Source organism: Sceloporus occidentalis, unplaced genomic scaffold (genome assembly GCF_023333645.1).
Source record: "Sceloporus occidentalis isolate IW3139 unplaced genomic scaffold, rSceOcc1.0.p SCAF_4, whole genome shotgun sequence".
Classification (NCBI taxonomy): domain Eukaryota; kingdom Metazoa; phylum Chordata; class Lepidosauria; order Squamata; family Phrynosomatidae; genus Sceloporus; species Sceloporus occidentalis.
Window position 1 is genome coordinate 203,470,942 of NW_028316984.1, and position 21,082 is coordinate 203,492,023.

The 21,082-nt window shown below is 46.2% G+C and overlaps 2 protein-coding genes across 5 annotated transcripts in view; one reads left to right on the forward strand and one right to left on the reverse strand.

Annotated features, from left to right (window-relative positions):
- Nucleotides 1-261: 261 nt before the first annotated feature.
- Nucleotides 262-9,955, reverse strand: FKBP3 (FKBP prolyl isomerase 3). 2 transcript variants are annotated; one of them, XM_089522989.1, is made up of 7 exons: nt 9,706-9,932; nt 7,273-7,374; nt 5,073-5,180; nt 3,715-3,850; nt 3,122-3,189; nt 1,342-1,439; nt 262-428 (listed from the first exon to the last, which is right to left on the reverse strand). In XM_089522989.1, exons 1-7 carry the CDS (start codon nt 9,805-9,807, stop codon nt 374-376), a joined length of 669 nt encoding a protein of 222 aa, XP_089379115.1. In that variant the 5' UTR covers nt 9,808-9,932; the 3' UTR covers nt 262-373. The 2 variants fall into 2 exon arrangements, with proteins under 2 accessions (XP_089379115.1, XP_089379114.1); XM_089522988.1 differs by having other exon boundaries at nt 409-489; nt 1,328-1,439; nt 9,706-9,955.
- Nucleotides 9,956-12,832: 2,877 nt separating this feature from the next.
- FANCM (FA complementation group M) overlaps nt 12,833-21,082 on the forward strand; it is a 63,175-nt gene continuing 54,925 nt past the window's right edge. For all 3 annotated transcript variants that reach the window (XM_089522971.1, XM_089522972.1, XM_089522973.1), the window contains exons 1-4: nt 12,833-13,348; nt 15,850-16,022; nt 17,936-18,013; nt 19,239-19,397. In XM_089522971.1, the coding sequence (XP_089379097.1) occupies nt 12,907-13,348; nt 15,850-16,022; nt 17,936-18,013; nt 19,239-19,397 (852 nt within the window). In that variant the 5' untranslated portion in view covers nt 12,833-12,906. The remainder of the gene's footprint in view (nt 13,349-15,849; nt 16,023-17,935; nt 18,014-19,238; nt 19,398-21,082) is intronic.

The following is a 21,082-nucleotide window of genomic DNA, read 5'->3' on the forward strand; positions in this document are numbered from 1 at the left end:
AGCCACGCAAAGCTTGACCACTCTAGCGAAACCTTCCTTTTTATAAATGTAATGCAATTATGCCTTTGTAATTAAGGGAAAGTAACTGCTAAGGAGCCCCCTCTGCTTTCCACTAAAACACTTTAGATCTGCCATCTGGTGAGCATCAGCCTGCAGCCCTTTGGAAGGAAGTATCTGCTGCTGTTCCCAAGAACGAAAATGAGGGCCAAAACCCAGATATAAACCAGTCTTTAATGAGGTTGAGGCTGTACAGAAACGGCAAGAAACCCCCTCCCCTCCCCACCCCCCAGCTATAAGCCCACAAGGCCACTTTTGTCTTTGCTGGACTCTGGCGTCTTCACCGTTCACCAGGGCTGAAGAGAGCCACAGGCCCTCACTCAATGTCCACCAGCTCAACTTCAAAGAAGAGTTTTGCGTTGGGTGGGATCCTGAAGTTGGGAAGTTAAGGAGGGTCTTCTACAGCAAGAAGTGTGTGTGTGTGTGTACACACTTAACAACGGTGATTTCAAACATTTGGAAGGAGACAAAAGACAGGAATTAAGTTGCACAAGACTGAAGGGGAGAAAAGCACTTTTTTGTGAGTCACACACATGGGGTCTAATGCTTGAGGAGAGCTGGGTCTGCAATGTAAAACATGAGTGCTTCTACACTGTAGAAATCATACAGTTTGACACCACTTTTAAATGCTTTATCTCCAACCTTGGGATCTCTAGGGTTTGCAGTTTAACAAGATCTTATCTGTCAAGGGCTTCTCTGTCCAAACATGCTGGTGCCTCCCCAAAACTACAGGTCTCAGGATTCTGTAGCATGGAGCCACGGCAGCGTAGCTCACACTCAGTCTCATGGCATAAACACTTCCAAAGACAGAGGCATTTTTATTCTTGAACTGTAAAGCCCAGGACTGCTGGCATTTGTCTCTGGAAAGTCAGATAACCATGAAACCAAATATTTATACTGATAGAAGAAATTGAATTTTCCTTTTTTTAAAAAAAGCTGCTTCAATAGCCATTTTTTAAAAAACCCTTCAGGCAATGAGACACCCCCCCCATGAAATGTGCCACAGGAGACCCTCAAACCTGTTTGGTGTGCTTTGTCCTCATTCCAAAAGGGAGGAGGCTGCAAAGGCAAAGACTGTCATGTTGCAAACACTTTTGCTCCTTGGCAGTCCCCTTGTCCCAAACATCTCTCAATAGATAAAAGGTATACAGGGTGTTCCAGGACATATCAGCCAAGGATGACAAGCCCATCATCTTGTGCCCCCTTTCTCCATGTTAAATCCCACTGGGTCAGACAGCTGTCCGTCCGCCCAAAGCAGCTCAGCTGTCACCTTGGCAAGGATACTTGGCATCTGGCTGCCCTTTCTTCCCGTAAGCCCATTCCGGTTCGATTTCCAAGCTAGCCTTCTCTCCTTTGCTCATCGTCAGCAAGGCTTCGTCCCACTGAAGAAACAAAACAGAAACGTCTGAGGAACATGAGGGAATGGGACCCATTTCTGACTGGGATGAAGAGGAAGCCCCTCTGCTCTTTGGCAGAAAAGAGCTCCATCCTGGTCAAAGTCTCTTTAGACACTTCTCTATTTTAATATGTACTAGAAACAATCTTTAACTCAAGCGCCAGATTTACTTACTGGATGAACGCTGCAATATTATTACTATTATTTATATCTCACTTTTCTCTCAAAATGGGGACTCGGGGCGGCTTACGATTAAAAGAACCCCCACACAGTGGGCCCTTTGTATCTGCTGGGATTTGGTCCCAGGACCCTCCATGGATAACAAAATCTGTGGATGCTCAAGTCCCATTCAAAACAATGGCGTAGCAAAATGGTGTTCCTTAAATAAAATGGGAAAATCAAGGTTGATTTTTTGGAATTTATATATTTTTAAAAATATTTTCAAGCCTTGAATCCGTGGTTAAAAATCCATGGATACAGAGGGCCGACTGTACAATGAAAAACACACAAGAGTGAACATTAAAATAGAACTAAATGATTACAGTGTTAAAACGGATCACTTGTTAAAAAATAAAATACAGTTTTAAAAAAAGATGAAAGCACTTAAAAACGGTTAACTATAAAACAATACCACACCCCCAGTCTGTTCTTTGAAGACTTTCTGTTTCAAAGGTCTGTCTGAATAAAAATCTCTTGGCCTTCTGATGGAAGGACAACAAGGAAGAAACTGGGAGCAGACACCAAGAAGGCCCTCTCACCGAGAAGGAAGATGTGGGCCAGAGGCATGACACTCACCTCTCCAGAGCCACATGCGCTGCATTCATGGATTCTTCCAGCCTCACGTTGAAAATATAATTCCAAAAAGCAATCTTTGATTTTGCCATTTTAAGTAAGATACCATTTTACTACACCACTGTACTTAATGGGACTTGAGCATCCACAGATGTTGGTATCCATGGGGTGGGGTGGGGTAGTGCTGGAACCAAATTCCAGCAAAGGGCCCACTGTACAGTATTGCAAAGCCATGTTCAAACTATGCCCCATAGGGTTATATCATCTACTTGTTGGTGAAGGGACAGGCTCCTGCACAATACTGAACCCAAGCCCCAGAGGCAGAAGCCAGTCCACAGACTGGCATTTGCTTTTAAGTAGGGAACGAGGGGGCTGCTTGTGCCAGCTCTTCTCCCCCCCCCCAGAGCTGCCAGGAAATAGAGGCTGCCCCTCTATTTCCTTTCACAAGGGACTGGCATGCTTGCGTCTAGGTCAGTAGTCCCCAAACTGCCCTTTAAGAGATTTTGGACTCCAGCTCTCAGAAGCCTCAGCCATGTCTGGGATTCTGGGAGCTGAAGTCCGAAATCCCTTAAAGAGCACAATGTGGGGACCAATGATCTAGGTGCTCATGGATAAGCTTGCTGCTCTAGGCCACTGGGGTTTAGACCCCAGGCCATAGGAGAAATTGGCAAAGGAAAAGAAATTGCTTCACCCTCCTGCCCCATCCCAGTGCAAGTGGGAGGTTTGATGGGATGGAGCATATGTTAGCCCCTGTTCTTGCTGAGAGGAATCTAGGCAGGTGGCCTGGCAGCTGCCTGATAAAGGATGTTTGCCAGTAATGAGAAAAAGGCACAGGACACTGACAGACGCACGCCAGCTGCACCCGCCTGTACTTACCCCACGGATGACTTTACCGACTCCGACTCTAAAGCTCAGAGGTTTTGCGGCTTTCTTTTTCTTTGCACCTGGAAAGGCAATTGGAAACAAATCGGTGAGGCTGGGGGCACTGCAGCAGATCTGGTGCCACTAGTAACCCCACCCCTTAGTGTGGCACCAGAATCTTTCCCAAGGCTGAAGGGCAGGAAATCAGAGTCCCACCAGACGGTGCTGGATTCCAGCTCCCATCAGCCTCGCTCAGGATACTGGGGGCCAGGGAAGATGGCAGGCTTGCCCCAACAATTTCCAGAAGGCTACACATTTCCCACCCCTTGCCAAGGGATTTTTTATGTGCCTACCTCCTTGAAAAATGACCAGTCCAAGCAAGCTAGTGGAAAATTAAACCTCCACTGAGGGCTGGATTGTGCCCTTGAAAATCTACATGAAGAATTCCCTGAGTGGAATGTAAGCTAATTATACAGCGGCTCCCTTTCATTCCAATGAAGGTATTTCCCATCCATCATCCTGCCTTCACCCACAGCTGCTTCGATTTTCAAAACCTGGGTCATCAGTGAGAAGAAGACTGATACAGACAATCCTAGCTGAGCACTTACTTGTCTGAATATTGCTATCGAAGACTGTTCCATCTTCCAGCTTCCCTGTGTACCAGCAGTGAACAATGTCACCCTTTTTTGGAAAGTTGATTTTATCTCCCTTTTTCAGAATGGCCTTGGTGTATTTTGGAGGACCCTGGAAGCAGAGAGGAGAAACAACCACCATCACATTCGTTTTTTCACTGTCCCAAGGGCACTGGATTTGACCACAATTAAGAAATGAATCCAGAAGTCTAGTACAAGAACAGAATCCTAGAATCAGAAGGGGCTTCTTGCTCAATAAAGAGAATCCAGCTAGGACATCCCCAGCAGGAGGAAGCTTTCAAGGATTTTAAGGGACCCTGAAAAGAGGTTTCATGCAATCTCCATCCCCACCATGGTCTTAAAGGCCATTGGTTTTCCTTGTCTTTCTTGCGCATCAATAGTTTAAATGACAATTGCCGCTGCCCCTGGATCCTTCGACTGCCTCCCTGGGCAGCATTTTGCCCACTTTGGGAGTCGCTGAGCTAGAGCATCCCCAGCAACAGGTACCTGTCCAGCCTCTTTTGGAAGATGTCCAGAGAAGGAGGGCCCTTTCTAGGCAATTGGGTCTGCTGCCAAACCACTCTCACTACTAAGAGCTTCCTTTTGGAGTTCAATCAAAATCTACTCTCCTGCAGCTCCAAACCATTCAACCTGATTGAACCTGCCTCCTCCTCTCTAGGGCAGCCCTGGAGGTAATCATGTCACCCCTCAGTCTTCTCTTCGCCAGGTGAACATGCCCATGTCCCTCAAGCGTTCCTCATCTGTTTTGCTGGTATCAAATCATAACAGGGAAGAAAGCTACAGTCACGTTTGTCTGAACTAGACCATGGCACAAAATGTCCAGAAAATTCAACAACTCTGACTGATCCACAAGGAAACAGAGTTACAGAGATCCATGAAGGCAATTTCAGAAGTTCAATTCAAATTTAGTCCCTCAAAATCTTCATGAAGTGCTTCCATTAATGCAACTGCCCTTTCCAGATAGAGGGGTGTGTGTTTGTGTGTGTGTGTATCTTTTTCCAGTGGGGCAAATTCTGGAAGTCTGAACTGACACCTACATACTTCATCTAAGAAGATCATCTCTCCCCCTGATATCAGGATAGGGAAAACCTTCCCAGTCCCATTTTTGTGCCCTATCCCTGCACATGCATTCCTTTTATACATATAAACTCCCACAACTTAAGAATAAATGATCTCTAAACAAAGTGTGTGGCCCTCAAGGACGTCTGTAGCCCAGAACGTGGCCCTGCTTGATCTTGCTGAGTTGCCCTCCTTGCTGGGCGCCCTCTTCTCCTCTCCTACTCGACTTCTGCCTTCTAACCTGCTCAACCCACCTCATCAACAGCTTCCTCCTGCTTGGCTTCTTTCGCCTTGCCTTCATCAATCTTGACATATTTCACCTGTTCTGCCAACTCCTCAGGGCTCTCGGTGCCTTTAAAGCTCTGGTGGGGAGAGGGAGGGAAAGTACATACCGTAAGTAATAATAATAATAATAATATGTTTTATTTATAGACCGCTATTCCGCGATGATCATAGCGGTGTACAGTAAAATCGTTAATACAATAAAAATACAGTTAAAGGAGGGAGAAGTCTCATCCTTCAGGCAGTCCAAGATGTTGCTGGTCTGCCTGATGGCTCCCTCTGAGGCCGAGATGACAGTTGAGGAGGGAGTGGCCTCTTCCTTCAGGCAGTCCCCGATGTTGCTGGGTCTGCCTGATGGCTCCCTCTGAGGCCGAGATGACAGTTGAGGAGGGAGGGGCCTCTTCCTTCAGGCAGTCCCTGATGTTGCTGGGTCTGCCTGATCGCTCCCTCTGAGGCCAAGATGACAGTTGAGGAGGGAGGGGCCTCTTCCTTCAGGCAGTCCCTGATGTTACTGGGTCTGCCTGATGACTCCCTCTGAGGCCAAGATGACAGTTGAGGAGGGAGGGGCCTCTTCCTTCAGGCAGTCCCCGATGTTGCTGGGTCTGCCTGATGACTCCCTCTGAGGCCGAGATGACAGTTGAGGAGGGAGGGGCCTCTTCCTTCAGGCAGTCCAAGATGTTGCTGGTCTGCCTGATGGCTCCCTCTGAGGCCGAGATGACAGTTGAGGAGGGAGGGGCCTCTTCCTTCAGGCAGTCCCCGATGTTGCTGGGTCTGCCTGCTGGCTCCCTCTGAGGCCGAGATGACAGTTGAGGAGGGAGGGGCCTCTTCCTTCAGGCAGTCCAAGATGTTGCTGGTCTGCCTGATGGCTCCCTCTGAGGCCGAGATGACAGTTGAGGAGGGAGGGGCCTCTTCCTTCAGGCAGTCCCCGATGTTGCTGGGTCTGCCTGCTGGCTCCCTCTGAGGCCGAGATGACAGTTGAGGAGGGAGGGGCCTCTTCCTTCAGGCAGTCCAAGATGTTGCTGGTCTGCCTGATGGCTCCCTCTGAGGCCGAGATGACAGTTGAGGAGGGAGGGGCCTCTTCCTTCAGGCAGTCCCTGATGTTGCTGGTCTGCCTGATGGCTCCCTCTGAGGCCAAGATGACAGTTGAGGAGGGAGGGGCCTCTTCCTTCAGGCAGTCCAAGATGTTGCTGGTCTGCCTGCTGGCTCCCTCTGAGGCCGAGATGACAGTTGAGGAGGGAGGGGCCTCTTCCTTCAGGCAGTCCAAGATGTTGCTGGTCTGCCTGATGGCTCCCTCTGAGGCCGAGATGACAGTTGAGGAGGGAGGGGCCTCTTCCTTCAGGCAGTCCCTGATGTTGCTGGTCTGCCTGATGGCTCCCTCTGAGGCCAAGATGACAGTTGAGGAGGGAGGGGCCTCTTCCTTCAGGCAGTCCAAGATGTTGCTGGTCTGCCTGATGGCTCCCTCTGAGGCCGAGATGACAGTTGAGGAGGGAGGGGCCTCTTCCTTCAGGCAGTCCAAGATGTTGCTGGTCTGCCTGATGGCTCCCTCTGAGGCCGAGATGACAGTTGAGGAGGGAGGGGCCTCTTCCTTCAGGCAGTCCAAGATGTTGCTGGTCTGCCTGATGGCTCCCTCTGAGGCCGAGATGACAGTTGAGCAATTCGCCCGCTGTGACAGAGACTATAGCAACACTTAGCCTTGATAGTATGGGATATTCTGGCCAAATAGCTGTTATATTATTTCACTGTAATTATCTTACAATAGCCCTATAAGAAAAGCCAGTGTACTGATCCCTGTACTAAGGCTAAAACTGAGCAGCTGGCCTAAGGCTGCCAATGGAGTGCAAATGTAACACATTTCAGCTCCAAACAACTTGACACAGAAAGCTTTGACCAGCATGTGAACCTAAAAAGCTGTTAACAGTCCTAATCCTGCAACCTAAGCCTCGACTCGGCAGCAGGAGGTATGCTGGGGCTTTCCCATTTCTGCCATCTCCAGGTTCCCTAGCAATGCCAAGGACAAGGCCTGGCACCTTTGACATGCAAAGGACCTGTTCTGCCCACTGATCTGTGCCACCCATCTCCAACTGACACAGAAATAAACAGCCTCCAGAAGAGGGTGAAATTTCACACCCCACAAGGTTTCTCTAGCCGTGCTCATGCAAAGAAGCCTCTTACCTTGGTGGCAAAGAGCAGGTTATAGGCTGTGATTAACTGATCCTTGCTGGCAGTCTTAGCCACGTTTTTTATCTGCCCCAGCAGTTTGTGTTCGGAGAGGAACTGAAAGGGGAAAAACAGTGTGTTTGTTATTTGCGCGTTTTCCACATTCACGGGGGGCCTGTGCCCCTAACCCAGCGAATGTGGAGGAACGAGTGTAACAACAACAACAACAACACATCTTTATTTCTTTCCCACTTCGTCTCAAGAAGCAGAATAGGAAGAAAGAATGTATAAGGGAGAGAGACTGGAAAGAGTGAAGTATAGAAAGAAATCTGGAAGAGAATTTAGTAGAAGGTATTGGAAGGGAAGGTGGAGAAATTAAAATGGGAGGAAGAGAGGAAGGGAAGGAAATAGGAGAAATAGGAAGAATGGAAGGATGATGGATGCTTATTAGCTATGACAATTATAACACAACAGTGTTATTCAATGACTTAGAAAGGGATTAGAACTAATGTAATCTTAGTATGATTTATGGGAAGCCGAGTCAAAGAAGAATTATGTTATTGGACTGTATAATATGCACTGCACAATCCTCCAAGATTGTTATTATGCTTTAATGCTTTATGGAGAAACCATATATTTCCAAGGCGTTCATGGGATCTGGGAAGAGAGAATGGTTCTCTGCACAGATGTGTTTTCTTTATAGAAGTCTTTAATCTTATTTCTTTTGTGTTCTCTTTATGCTTTGTGTAATAGAGAGTCTTCCAAGACTGATGAATGTATTCTGTCTTGTGATGTTTTATTTAATCAAATTGTGAACATAAAGGGCGGATTGTGTGGGAGAAGGCGATCCCTTCAGTAATCTTTGTACTATGCCCAGAAAGTAAGCAAATGAAGTGGGGTGTGGTTGTGTTGCGTGCCTCCAAGTCCTTTGTGACTTATGGTGACTCTAAGGGACTTTTCATGGCAAGATTTGTGGAGAGGGCTTTTTGATATTGCCTTCCTTGGAGGCTGAGAGAGTGTGCTTTGCCCAACGTCACCCAGAGGCTTTCCATTGCCATAGGTTAATCATCAATCATCTATGGCACCATCACTGAGCAGAGATTCGAACCCCGGTCTCCAGTCTCCAGGGTCACGGTCTAATGCTGAAACCATTTTGCCGTTCTGGCTCTCACTCGCAGCCTCATAAAAACAACCATCTTGAACTTTTTCATGGCTGGCGGAGACAGCGGCACCTTTCCTTCCTCAGGGTTCAGGGTACGCAAATGTTGTTTCGCACGCAAAAAATGATTCAGAGTACAGCCGCCGCTCTGTTCTCGCAGACATGAGAACTGTGGCTTGGAAATTCATGGAGGGGCAACCTCCATTAACTTCAATGGGGCGCGTGCATCGGCCAGTCTTGGTTTCCGTGCGGCGGGAATGGATCCCCTGCGAAAAGGCAGGTCTGAGTGCATGATGCTGTGTAACATTAGGTCCAGGCTCTGCGTAGAAGAAGTACATGAGACACAAAGGGATTCTGCGCTTAGAGATGGCTCCTGTCGCATTGGGGCTGATGCGCTCTTGGCCTTCAAGCCCTTCCCAATTCACAATGACCCTATGACCAAATGTCTGTATCTAATCTCTAAGTTTGTATCTAGACATCAGTCTGTAGATCATATATAAAACATTCATGTATCATTAGATAGATCTATCCTTATATTATATATAGGAACTTATAGATATATGTATTCTCCAAATTTGTATCTATACATCAGTCTATACTTCTAATATATACATGTACTATTAGATACATTTAACTCTACATTAGACCTATAGAAACCTATACCTATATATATATATATATATTCTCCAAATTTGTATCTATACATCAATCTATATAATACATACACAGATATACATGTAGTGTTAGATATACCTAACTTTGTATTATAGATGTATATAACTCTGTCTATCTTCTCCAAATTTGTATATATACATCGATTTATATCTCATATATATATATATATATATATATATGAAACACACACAAACATATGTATTATTAGATATTAGATCTAACTTTATACTACAGATATATAGAAACCTATTCTCCAAATATGTATATATAAATCTATAAATCTAATATATATATATATATATCTACACACATGCAGACTGAGACTATGACATATCTCTAGCTTTATATTATAGATGTATATAAACCGACATATATCTATAGTCTAAATCTGAATGTGAATAAGCCTCTTTCTCTCTAAATGTGAAAATACAGGTCAAGCTCTGTATCCTATCTACAGCATTAGATGGATTTAATTTCATATATTCTATATATATATATATAGAGAGAGAGAGAGACTTCTGGGTAGGTAAATAGTTTTCTGCTATCTAGACATATACTCTCTATACACACAGTGAGAACCCTTTCCTTTCCAGCGTGAGGCGTGTCTCTCTCACCCGATGCGCGGCCTGTTCCTGGAGGAAGCGGACGATCTCCTTCTTGGGCAGCGCCTCGCTCCGCAGCTCCTCGGGGCTCCAGGGCCGCGCGGGGGCCTCCATGCCGCCGCCGCCGCCGCCGCCTCTACGCCCGAAAGCTCCCCTTTTTCCTCACGCGGACAGGACTACGCGCCCCAGCATGCCCCGGGAAACCAATGCCGCCTCCTCCGCCTCTCATTGGCGCGTCGGCCTTTCCTTCACCGCAACTGGCCAATGGGGCGACACCACGCCTCCGGAAGTGGCTCCCGAGGCACGCTGGGTAACGTAGTCCCAGAGGCCGGAAGTCGCCCCCCTCACGTTCTTGGACAGGAGAGTTTCTCCTGAAAAGACGTTCCCTGTCATTTCGCTCTTCCTCGCTCTCTCTCCTCGGGCCTTTTAGCGTCGGCTGTCAGGAAACAGAATGCGGAAGGCGGGGAGACTCCTACTCCCCTTTAATCCTTAAGGAACCCTCGGCGCAAAGCATGCCGGGAGGGGGGTCCCTGCTCCGAAATCTGCGGAAGTGACGCAGAAAAACATAGAGCTATAAAAATTAGATATAAAAATATGCAGATATGAAAAATAGAGATATATACAGATAGAGATATGAAAATATAGAGATAGGAAAAAACATAGAGATATAAATATAGAGGTATGAAAAAACATCAGTTATAAAGCCCTCCATGGGCTGCCCCTCCTTACTTATCAGACCTTCTTTCTCCTCACCTTCCCACTCCTCTGCCCCATCTCAGATTCGCCCCTTTTCACTCGCTGCCCCTCACTCCTGGAACCTTCTTCCCCCGCGAGACACTAGGGCCCTTATCACTTCTTTAACCAGCTTCAAAATGGAGCTGAAGACCATCCTGTTCAGAGAAGCCTTCCCAGGCATTGCATAATTGTCACTTGCTTTTTGTTGTTCTTTTGTTGCCTGTTTTATTGAATCATTTCCTGTATTGCCATGTATTTTATATGTATTATCCTACTAGAGAGGCCCCTTCCCCTCCACCTTTCCCTTCTCCTTCTGTGTTGTGTCTTTTTAGATTGGAAGCCCGAGGGCAGGGAAACCTCCAATTAAAAAGATTGTATGTACAGTGCTGTGTAAATTTACAGCGCTTTATAAATAAGGGTTAATAATAATAATAATAATAATAATAAGAGATAGGAATTAAAATAATAATAATAATAATAATAATAATAGGTTTTATTTATATACCGCCCAATCACAGGGAATCCGAGTGGTTTACAATAGAGGGGATAACAGACAGTTCCCTGCCCTCAGGCTTACAATCTAAAAGACACAACACAAAAGGAGAAGGGAATGGTGAGGGAGGGAGGGAATCAGGTCCAGCATTCTTCTCTCCCTCTGAGGCCTGGACCAAGGCAGATGGACCGGAGGGAGGGCTCTTCTTCTTCAGCCTAGCCCTGATGGAACTGGGCCAGCCTGCTCTCTCCCTCAGAGGCCGGAAGATGACAGTTATGGAGGGGGGGCCTTTTTCTTGCTTAATAGGGCGGAAAAATGAAACGCACAGATATAGGATGGGTGACACCTGGCTGAATGAAACTACGTGTGAAAGGGATCTAGGAGTCCAAGTAGACCACAAGTTGAACATGAGTGAACAGTGTGATGCGGCAGCTAAAAAGGCCAATGCTATTTTAGGCTGCATCAATAGAAGTATAGTGTCTAGATCAAGAGAAGTAATAGTGCCACTCTATTCTGCTCTGGTCAGGCCCCACCTGGAATATTGTGTCCAGTTCTGGGCGCCACAATTCAAAAAGGACATTGAGAAACTGGAGCCATGTGTCCAAAGGAGGGCGACTAAAATGGTGAAGGGTCTGGAAACCATGTCCTATGAGGAAAGACTCAGGGAGCTGGGGATGTTTAGCCTGGAGAAAAGAAGGTTAAGAGGTGATATGATAGCCCTGTTTAAATATTTGAAAGGATGTCATATTGAGGAGGGAGCAAGCTTGTTTTCTGCTGCTCCAGAGAACAGGACCCGGAACAATGGATGCAAGCTACAGGAAAAGAGATTCCACCTGAACATTAGGAGGAACTTCCTGAGAGTAAGGGCTGTTCGACAGTGGAATTCATTTCCTCGGAGGGTGATAGAGTCTCCTTCCTTGGAGGTCTTTAAACAGAGGCTGGATGGCCATCTGTCAGGGATGCTTTGATTTGGATTTCCTGCATGGCAGAATGGGGTTGGACTGGATCAGGGCCCTAGTGGTCTCTTCCAACTCTACGATTCTATGATTCTATGATTCTATGATTCTTCAGCCTAGCCCCTGATGGAACTGAATCACTTCCTTGAACCCTATGGTGGCATCAAAGGGTGCACCCGCACTGGGGAAATAACCCAGTTTGACGCCGCTTTGGCTGCCACAGCTATGGAATCCTAGGAGTTGTGGTTTTCTGGGGCACCACACGTCTCTCTCTCTCTCTCTCTCTCTCTCAGAAAAGACCTCACACAGAACTGTCCTTTTCCCCTTCTTCAGCGCTGATGCTGGGGCTTCTCCTGGAGGCTCTATCTTTGGGTTCTATCACAAAACTACAGTTCCCAGAATTCCCTAGCACAGAGCCAGGGCAGTAAAAGCAGTCTCCAACTGGGTTATTTCTGCAGTGTGTTTGGGAGCCCCGTCTAACACTCAAACGAGGCTGGGCCTCATATAATATAACAACATAATATCTCGCTATATTATAATATGTTACAATAGATTACATCCTATATATTATATTACAGTAGAACACAACACTGTATTATACATTATAGCATAATCATTCAGTATAAATGTGAATTCATGCTGCTCAAAATGGAGGACGTTTCTGAATTCCTCCCGGACAGAATGCTGAAATGTAGGACACGTCCCGGGAAAAGGAGGACCTCTGGCCACTTGCTCCACACAGTACTCGCAATTTCCCCTAAACCAACGGGGTTCCTCCTTCTTTCATTTCTTCCTATCTCTGCCGCCCGCGGGAGGCCCAATCAGAGCCGCGGTTGGTCTGGAGGGCCAATCAGAACCTCGGACTCTCTGGGCGGCCAATCAGAGCCGAGAGCTGTCTCGTCGACCAATGAGGACTCGAGGAACCGTCTGCGGCGGCCTTTTCGAAGATGGCGTCTCAGTGGTCTCCTTCCAAGATGGCGGCGGCGTCGGCGGCTGAGGCGAAGGGCTTCGCGAGCGGAGAGCGGTGAAATGGCGGCCGGCGGCGGCGGCAAAGGAAGAGGCCGGGGCTGCCCCCGCCGCCAGGCCACGCTCTTCCAGTCCTGGGCCCCCCGGGCGGAGCCGGAGGTGGCGGCGGAGGCGGAGGCGTCGTCGCCTTCGCCTTCTTGTCCGGGGGGCTTCATCGGGGGCGCGGCGGGGCAGGTGTGGCTGTTCCCCGGGGGCCCGGGGGCGGAGTGGCGCGGGTACCAGGCGCGGGCGGCGCGGGCGGCGCTGGAGGCCAACACGCTGCTCTGCCTGCCGACGGGGCTGGGCAAGACGCTGGTGGCGGCGGCCGTGGCCCTCAACTTCTACCGCTGGTTCCCCGCCGGGCGCGTCCTCTTCCTGGCCCCCACCAAGCCCCTGGTCGCCCAGCAGCGCCGCGCCGCCGCCGCCCTGGCCGGCATCCCCGCCAGGCACCTCGCCCAGATCACCGGTGGGCGCCCGGCGAAGGGAAGGGAAGGGAAGGGAAGGGAAGGGAAGGGAAGGGTGGGTGGAGGAGGCCCTCCTCTGGGGATGCGGGGGCAGCCGGGGAACGAGCAGACTCATCGCCAGTGGAGCCCCAATGATAATAGGCCAGCCAGGGCCTCCTGGGGACGATGGGCGCTCTGATCCTCTCCTGAGCTCAAGGCACACGCAGGGAACACTTTCATCCCATTCCACTCCTGACTCTTCACTCTTTTTGGCTGGCCCTCCTGGGGATGATGGGTTATGGGCAAAGGCAAGGAAGCAAGAGAGATCATGGCGAGGATGGTAATGATAACAATCATGGCCGTGGGGAGAAGACCCCATGGAACCCGGTTGATAGGCTGGCAGACAATCCCTCCTGGGAATGATGGGTCAGCTGAGCCCTTTTGGGGCTGGAAGAAAGAATTGGGGCATACTTATCAAATTTGCAGATGGCACTAAATTAGGGGGAATAGCTAATACTCCAGAGGACAGGATCAAGATTCAAAACTAGAAAGCTGGGCCACAGCTAACAGAATGAACTTCAACAGGGAGAAATGTAAGGTATTGCACTTAGGGCAGAAAAATGAAATGCACAGATATAGGATTATGGGGGACACCTCTCTTAAGGAGACTTATACGTGTGAAAGGGATCTGGGAGTCCAAGTAGACAATAAGTTGAACATGAGTCAACAGTGCGATGTGGCAGCTAAAAAGGCCAATGCTATTTTAAGTATAGTGTCTAGATCAAGGGAAGTAATAGTGCCACTCTATTCTGCTTTGGTCAGGCCCCACCTGGAAGACTGTGTCCAGTTTAAGGAGCCCTGGAGGCGCAGTGGTTCAATGCCTGTACTGCAGCCACTCACTCAGAACCATAAGGTTGCAAGTTCAAGACCAGCAAAAGGGCTCAAGCTCAACTCAGGCTTGCATCCTTCTGAGGTCGCTAAAATGAGTACCTAGATTGTTGGGGGCAAATTAGCTTACAGTTGTAAACTGCTTAGGCAGTATGAAGCGATATATAAATGAAGCTAGTTTGTTTTGTTGTTTTGTTTGGGCACCCCAATTCAAAAAGGACATTGAGAAACTGGAGCCATGTGTCCAAAGGAGGGCGACTAAAATGGTGAAGGGTCTGGAAACCATGTCCTATGAGGAAAGACTCAGGGAGCTGGGGATGTTTAGTCTGGAGAAAAGAAGGTTAAGAGGTGATATGATAGACCTGTTTAAATATTTGAAGGGATGTCATATTGAGGAGGGAGCAAGCTTGTTTTCTGCTGCTCCAGAGAACAGGACCTGGAACAATGGATGCAAGCTACAGGAAAAGAGATTACACCTTAACATTAGGAGGAATTTCCTGAGAGTAAGGGCTGTTTGACATTGGAACACACTCCCTCAATGGAGGATTGTGGAGTCTCCTTCCTTGGAGGTCTTCAAGCAGAGGCTGGATGGTCATCTGTCGGGGATGCTTTGATTGAGAGTTCCTGCATGGCAGAAGGGGGCTGGACTGGATGGCCCTTCTTGGGGTCTCTTCCAACTCTACGATTCTATGATTCTATGATAGGACAGACAGCAATAAAAATGATGGTGATGATGAGAAGAAGAAGAATTCCACTCTAACTTCCACGGTGGTGTCAACCAGTGGAATCCTGGTGATAGGCTAGCCAATCCCTCCTGGAAATGATGGGTTAGGTGATCCTTTCCTGCCCCCTGGGCACACATAGGGAACGGTTTAATCCACTCCTGACTTTTGACTCTTAGCTATTCCCCTGGGGTTGAGGGGTTAGCTGATCCTTTTCTGCCCTGGCAAAGTACACATGAGTGGAAGAAAGACGGGATAGCAATAAAGATAGTGAAAAGGATAATGATAATAATGGTCCTTTTCACTCTAACTGCCATGGTGATATCCAATGAAATCCTGGTTATAGGCTAGCCAATCCCTCCTGGGAATAATGGGTTAGCTGATCCTTGGCTATTATTATTATTATCACCATCATCCTCATCATGGGGAAGTGCACCTGAGTGTAGGTGACTGGGAACAATTTTAATCTTGTTTCAGTCCCATCTATTGACTGTTTTCAGCTATCCCTTCTGGGAATGATGGGTTAACCTAATCCCTTTTTGCCCAGGGGGCTGGAGAAAGGAGGGATAGCAGTAAAGATAATGATGAGGATGATGGTGATAATAATAGCCAATTCCACTCTACCTGCCATGATGGTGACGCCCGGTGATAGGCTAGCCAATCCCTCCTGGGAATGATAGGTTAGCTGATCCTTTTCTGTTCCCCAAGGCACGCATGGATGTAGAAATTTTATTTCTATGCTGACTTTTGTCTCTCTTTAGCTATGTATTTCTGTTTATTCATTTATGGGATTTATATCCCATCTTTCTCCAAAAATTGGATTGGGTGTTGTGCGACTCCATGTTGTTTCCAACTTGTGTGTGTGTGTCTGTGTTTGGCACTGATACAGATGTTGTCTTTTCTTGTTGTTTCAGGAGGCACCCAAATTGCTGATCGGAAAGAGATCTGGCGCAACAAGAGGGTCTTCTTCCTTACTCCTCAAATAATGATCAATGATCTCTCCCGTGGGATCTGTCCTGCAGCCGAAGTTAAGTGCCTGATTATTGATGAGGCCCACAGAGCTCTGGGGAATTATGCCTATTGCCAGGTAGCGTATGCTGAATTCTGCCTTTGGGTAATAGACGTTCAATTTATACACACAATCTTTGAGTTTGTGGAATATGTTAAAACAAAACAATGATGATAGCATGTTTGAAGTGAAATGCCCAAGATACATTTTAGATGGTTTGTCATTAAATCTAATTGAGGTTAAGCTTGCTGGAGGGGCGGGGGCGGGCTTGGCTCTCTGTGTAAACTGTTCTGAGCAAGTTGGATAAAAGTTGGGAAGACAAAAGCAATTGTTGACTTTCACCTAGAATTTTCCATTATCCACTGAGGGACATGTTGGGTTTTCTTGTTCAAGTCCTCCTCTAATCACACTGCTTTGATCCACTTAGCATTATAATAAGAGGAAGAATAGCAGTAACTGAATGTCACCAGATGGCACTTTGGACTTAAGTTCTAAGTGAAATGCATAGAGCTAGTTCTTAATTCTTACATATAAGCAAAAAGGGTGACTTCATAATGTAAGAAAAATACCCTTTTCGAAGTGATGGACTCTGTGCATGTCTACATGGGCCATTTGCATCAGTTTTCTCCTGCCCTTGCATCTCCCTGTCCACGTGCAGCAGGACCAAAGGCCTGATTCAACCCAATGTCGACATGTGGGAAGGACAGTCTGCAGTTAATCCAGGCCATCCCTCCCTTAATCTCCTTTTTGAAAACCTAGCTTTTGCTCCAAATCTTCCCAGAAAATTCCAAGCATTTCGGAGCAATGCCGGGAGGCTGTTTACACAGTGACCTGCTGTGTCTCCTGGTGCCACAGCTCCAACTGAAGCCATAACAAGGCATCCACCATGTGATCAATGCTGGCCACCTTATATTTGTCCTCAGAGGGGGTGATCGAGGAAAGTAACAGTGCCACTGCTTTGATTGTGAGATCCTTCATGGCAGAATGGGGTTGGACTGAATGGCCCTTGTGGTCTCTTCCAGCTCTATGATTCTAGTCCTCAACTGGAATACTGTGTCCAGTTCTGGGCACCACAATTCAAAAAGGATGTTGAGAAGCTGGAGTGTGTCCAAAGGGGGACCACCAAAATGGGGAAGGGTCTCGAAACTATGCTTTATGAGGAAAGACTCGTAAGTGAGCTGGATATGTTTAACCTGGAAAATAGACAGTTAAGAGGTGATATGATAGCCCTGTTTATTAAGTATTTGAAGGGATGTCATATTGAGGATGGAGCAAGCTGGTTTTCTGCTGCTCCAAAGACTAGAACACAGAGAAATGGATGCAAGCTACAGGAAAAGAGATTCTACCTAAACGTCAGGAGGAATTTTCTGACAGTAAGGGCCGTTTGACAGTGGAACACATTCCCTCAGAGCATGGTAGAGTCTCCTTCCTTGGAGGTCATTAAACAGAGGCCAGATGGTCATCTGTCAGAAATGCTTTCATTGTGCATGGCAGAATGGGGTTGGAGTGGATGACTCTTGGGGTCTCTTCTAACTCTATAATTCATGGTAGTGGGTGGCACAGTGAGACACCATGTAAGCATCCATCTAGAATCAGTCCACATGAGAAGTTCATGTGGTAGGAGCAGCCCAGACTTAGATGCTTGCTCTGATCTCTTATGAGTCTGGAGTATCTGATTTGTGGAAGACTTGTTCTTTGTTCTCTAGTGATGCCTCAGCGTCTAGGAAGTGCTTCAGAGAGTATTGGCTCTCTCACCTCATCCTCCAGAGTAGATACGAACATGTAGACATTTGCCTCCCACGGGGTCTGAAAAGTGTTGTTGTGTTAAATTTAAATTTCTTTTTTTTACTTCTATTTTACTTTAGTTGTGTACTGTTAATGGGAACCTGCCTTATTGGAGTTTGCTATTATATGTTAAAAGATTTTGCGGTGATATGATGAAAGATGTCTGGAAAGAACACTGATAGCACTAAAAGGTCTTATCTCCCCAGGTTGTAAAAGAATTGTGCAAATATACCCAAGAGTTCCGAATCTTGGCTCTAACTGCCACCCCTGGAAGCGATGCAAAGGTAAGTCAGTCCCTGTTGCTTTGTGGATCTGAAGACAAACAAAAGAGATTTCCATTTACTTTCTGACTAGTTATGCAGAATGCATCTGAATGCAATTCTGTTATTGTTATTCTTTCTGTTGTATACTTTTCATTGGATTTGTTTCACAAGTTGGAGAGGGAAGAAACTTGGTTTTCCAAGCTGGGAGGTTGGTTCTGAGCAAAGGCCATTCCATTAGCCTAATTGGGAAGGGGAACCTACAGCAGAGATTTTCTGTTGTTTCCATGCTGTTTTGAACAGGATGTATTTTGGATATATTTTTGCTTTGTGTAAAGAATATTTGGTTTTGATTGGCTTGAGCACACTCACTGGATCCCATGTTCTTTGAATCTGATCACCCCTAGAGAGAAATGCATAGATATTTTGGTCCAGCAATATTTTAAAAAAATATACTGTATAACTCTTGAAAAAGAAAAGGTAAAATAAGGCTGATCTTGATCAGTTTTAAATCCTTTATCCATCTTTATTAAATAACAACAGTATTCTCTTTTTGTCCCTAAAAGAGTGAAGGCAGCTAGCTTTACCTCCCAAAGATTTCTGTTGTATCTGTGGGGATCTGTTCTGAAATCACCCCACCCCCGTGGATACAAAAAAATTTGGGACCTCAAGTCTCGTTGTCCCTAATGGTGGCATGACTTGCATGTGGAGCCATTGGAGACAACATGGCTTTCCATCCACAGATGCTCAGATCCACTGATGGCAAGCCTATGGATACGGAGGTTCACATCTAAATGCTATAGTTTGGGTCCCTGCTTCTATATGTGTGGTGTACTGTGTGTGTGTACTGTGTATGGAGCTCCACCTGTCTCTCCCATGCCCTTAACAAATATTCCTGCAACGTGGCACCAAGAGAAAGCTCTCTCCTGCAGATCCTAAAGCTTCTACTGGTGTGTATAGGAAGAGACCTTTTTTAAAGGTCAAAACCAGCACTTTGAACCTATCCAGAAGCTAAACTGGCAGCCAGTGATGTCAACTGGGGTGGAGGGGAGGGCATGTGATCCCTGTAACCAGCCCCAGCTGACAGCTTGGCCTTGGCAGGGAGTTCCAAAATCTGGGAGCAGCCATGGACAAGGCCTTTTCCATTAGTTCCTGAGACTAAAAGAACACATAAAGCATCTGAAACACTCAAAATGTTGACATGCATCTGATTTTACAATGCTGGTGACTTCCTGCCATTTCTTCACAGGCTGTCCAGCAAGTCATTTCCAACCTGTTGATTTCACACATAGAATTATGTACTGAAGATTCCCCCGACATTCAGCCTTATTCTCATGAGCGGCAGGTGGAAAAATGTGTTGTTCCCCTGGGGAAAGAACTGGTTGAAATTCAGAATGCTTACATCAAGGTGAGTGGGCCAGTTTGAATAAAGAGGATGAAAACAGAAAGAAGAAGAACTAGAGGATTAGATATGTTGAACCCTTTGAGTTTATGAAAGATTTCTAAGAAAAAGCCTGGGCTCTTTCAAGCTATGAAACAGAATATTGTTTTGATTTTGCGGCTCTGGGTTTGTTTTGAGATATTTTCTAACTGCTGTTTGAATCTTGGAGAAAAATAAAATGTCTGGTTGGAAAACAATGGCAAATGGAGAGGTAATATTAATAAGTATTTCACATGCTTCCAAACTGCAAATTCCTGAGATTTTTCCCCATTTTCCACTGTAAGTCAACTGACATTCAACTGAACATTTAACAAAGTGACAGTAAAAATTTATCTTTTAATAATAATAATAATAATAATAATAATAATATTTATTTGTATACCGCCCTATGGGAAAACAATCTGGGCGGTTGACAACAGTAAAATATAAAATACAACAATTAAAAACACTTTATCCCTCCCCCCCCTTAAGACAGTATTAAACAGTATAACATATTAAAAACACAATATCAAAGCATAAAAACAACAATTAAAAACTAAAACCCCTGATATCCCTCTGAATAATAATAATATTTATTTTAAAACCTTTTAACACTGGTTAACCACCTAAATGCCTCTCCACATGCTTGTTCATTTTCTCCAAGTTTCTCTTCCATTGCTCACAAGACAGCTTCAAAAAATAATAGACAATTAACAAAGCACAAAGATTTACACTTCCCTCCAAAGAAAACAATACTTCAGTGAATCCATTAACTAAAAATAGACTTTAAAATGAGTTACATCACAAGTTACACTGATATAACACAATGGCATTTCATAAAGATTGTCAGTGCCAGTAGCTGAAAACTGCTGCTACTTTCTGAAATACAGTAGTCCGTCGACATTCATTGGAGTTAGCAGGAAAAAAAAAACCCATTCTTTTTATCTGAAAGGGGGCCTTTCTAGGAATCTCCAGGTCCTCCAGCGCAACTCTATGGTCAACATCTGCCAGAAGTTGATCATAGAATCATGCTGGAGGACCTGCAAATGCCTAGAGAAGTGGTTTCCTCTATTAACCTTTCTAGTCCTCCAGCACACCTCTATCGTCAGTTTCCAGCAGAGTTGCACTAGAGGCCCTAGAGATACCTAGAGAGAACATATGAATCAAAACTGCAAGTAATCAAAGCCACAAAAGTCAAAGCCACTAATGTGGAGGGCCAACTCTACTCTTGTAGGCTTGTGCGCACCTGAGCATCTTGGTGATTGCTTCAAGTGCTTCTCCAAGAAGGTGGGCATCTGCCAGATGAATGCAAGGTGATAGGATATAGGAGTGTGAGGGGGCCTCCTTTATATGCCTTGAGGTTTCCTTTCCCTCTTCCTTACAGAAGGCCCTGCTTTCCTCCTTTACACACTCTCTCTAAGTGTACAAGGGTCCCAGGTGTCTCCCTCTTACTCATTCAATATATTGTTGTTGTTGTTGTTGTTGTTGTTAGCTGCCCTTGAGTTAATTCTGACTCATGGATATCTCCAAGGATCCCTCTCCTCCCCTGCAGTCTTGCCCAGATCCTGCAATAAGACCTTGCCCATAATAACCCCTAACTGAGTCTATCCACCTGGTTTGTGGTCTTCCTCTCTTTCTTCTACTCTCTACCTTTCCTAGCATTATTGTTTTTT